This window comes from Gymnoscopelus microlampas (assembly GCF_963454915.1).
Source record: "Gymnoscopelus microlampas genome assembly, chromosome: 23".
NCBI lineage: Eukaryota > Metazoa > Chordata > Actinopteri > Myctophiformes > Myctophidae > Gymnoscopelus > Gymnoscopelus microlampas.
Genome location: NC_139960.1, coordinates 21,129,734 through 21,132,233, shown reverse-complemented (window position 1 = coordinate 21,132,233; position 2,500 = coordinate 21,129,734). Strand labels below are relative to the sequence as shown.

The following is a 2,500-nucleotide window of genomic DNA, read 5'->3' as shown; positions in this document are numbered from 1 at the left end:
GCTATTCTATAACTGCAGCGCACAGCAGCAGCAGAGCAAGCTGTTGGAACCACACAGTCAGATCATGATAAAGACTTTAAATGATTATGATTGTAATGGTTGTAGCCAACTACTAGCAAATAATAAAATTAATAATAGGCTTAAATGATAAAATAGCCTAATAACAGCAATTATAGGTAATTATAAACACAACCGGCCACGGTTGTGTTTATAATTACCGGCCAATTAAGCATTTTACCGGTCAATGGCCGGTAAATACCGGCTAACGGAATCCCTGATACACACACACTATGTGAGTCATCAATAATTCCCCAACAGCTCAGTGCTCACAACTGTGACATGTGCTTGTATGCTGTGATGTACAGTAGACCAGTGGGGTCCAGGGACCCCCAGGGGCCCTTGAAGGCGTTCCATTTCGTCCCCAGCCAAATGAGCAGTAGATTAAGTTCACAATAATTCAATTCACTTGATACAACAACAACAGAAATGAAAAATGGGGTGCTTGGTGGCTCAGCCAGTTAGTGCACACCACATGCTCCATGTGACCACATGCTGCAAGTCCCCGAGTTTGAATCTGACTCCAGTCATGTCTCTCAATCATGTCTCCCTTCTCTCTGACCTCGGTTTCCTGTCTCGCTACACTCTACTATATATATATATAATTAAAAAAAACTATAAGAATTGAAAATTGTAAATTCTGAAGAAAGTAAAAATACCTCAAAATTGTACTTAAGTACAGTGCTTGAGTACGTGTACTTAGTTACTTTACATCACTACTTAAAGGTCAGTCCACACCAATGCAACTTCTTGCAACTACTAGCAACCATTATCTCCAAATGGCATCAGTCTGCAACTGGTCAGTCCACAGCACTGCAACGGTCTCTAAAACGGTTTGGACTGGCCTTTAGACAGCTCTTACTGTAGCGAACACCTCTGCTAGTTAGTTATTTATTTATTTTGGTCCATTTAACAGAACATTGTATACATACCTACAGTTAAGTCTACTAATGTTAGTTGCCCGAAAAGGTGTAGGCTCAGAAGCCGAGGCTTATTTTGGCCTACCCTATTTGAAAAGTAACATAAGTTTCAAAACATAACGAAATAACACAGTTTCAAACCAGTGTTAATTTTGTCGACTAAGACTAAGACTAAACAATTTTCAGAAGACTAAAATAGAACTAAAACTAAATGGTGTGTTATTCAAAAGACTAAGACTAAATCAAAATTTGCTGTCAAAATTAACACTGTTTCAAACATTGGTTTAACGAAACTGAAAACATAAGATAAATCTGTTGTCCTAGAAGTGTCATAAGCCGGAGTTATACGTGGTTATGTGAAAATAGCCGAAAATAGCCGATGTACAAGATGTACAAGCTACGACGCACCTTGTAGGCAAGGCAAGGCAAGGCAAGGCAAGGCAAGGCAAGGCAAGGCAATTTTGTTTTATATAGCACATTTCAACAACAAGGCAATTGAACGTGCTTTACACAAAAACATCAGAGGAAACACGATGATAAAATTATAAAATGACATTAGGATGCATAAAACAAAATAAGTAAAAATGTATCTACAGAGCGGCAATCATAACTGCGAGGTCAAGCGGGGTGCCGCTCCGCACCGCGACACCGCAGCCACAGGCAGCGCTCTGTGGATTCGCCTATAGATACAGTTACAGTGCAGGGGAGAAAAGAAAAGAGAAAAATGGAAAATAACTCAATCAAAGGCAGCGGCAAACGGAAAAGGTCTGTAGTTGTGATCGGCTATTTTTGGTGCTCGACACCGGCGCGCAGTTAAGCATCGATGTCCCCTCTCATTCCAGAGTGTAAGTGTAACGGACACGCCCAGAGGTGCCACTTTGACTGGGCGGCGTGGCGTGAGACTGGCCAGAGAAGCGGAGGCGTGTGTGAATGTCTTCACAACACAGAGGGACGTCACTGTCAGAGCTGTGGGGCTGGCTTCTACAGAGACCCCCGCAGACCACACGGTGCCCCGGACACCTGCAAACGTGAGCGCACATACACACACACACACACACACACACACACACACACACTCGCACACGCACACGCACACGCACACGCACACACAACTCTCTCTGTTTAGATGTTATCAAATACCTTGCATGTCACGTAAATCACATACGCCTGCTCAGCCAGATGTTGCAGCAGACAGTGGGTATGTGTCCAGACATAGACAAATAAAGGAAGCACAAAAATCGATGTGCATGACATGATGGCTGTAATAATGATAAGGTTAAAAGGTTCAATGTGTCTACAAATCTATCTATGTATCTATAAGATATACATTACATACATAACATAACATATATACAACAGTACTTATAGCAATAAAATAAAATCCTCATTAGTCATAAGTGAACAGAATGCGTCAGTATAGTGCCTGTGATGTGGAACACATCTGTACTGGCATGGTGCACTCATTCCTGCATGGAATGCTGGTGACTGGGACCACAAGCCAGGACGTGCTGGATAATGCTGAT

The 2,500-nt window shown here is 42.2% G+C and overlaps 1 protein-coding gene across 1 annotated transcript in view; it reads left to right on the top strand.

Moving 5' to 3' along the window:
- ntn4 (netrin 4) overlaps positions 1-2,500 on the top strand; it is a 25,127-nt gene that overhangs the window by 14,453 nt on the left and 8,174 nt on the right. The window contains exon 5 of the mRNA XM_084049711.1: positions 1,820-2,005. Coding sequence (XP_083905837.1) covers positions 1,820-2,005 — 186 coding nt within the window. The remainder of the gene's footprint in view (positions 1-1,819; positions 2,006-2,500) is intronic.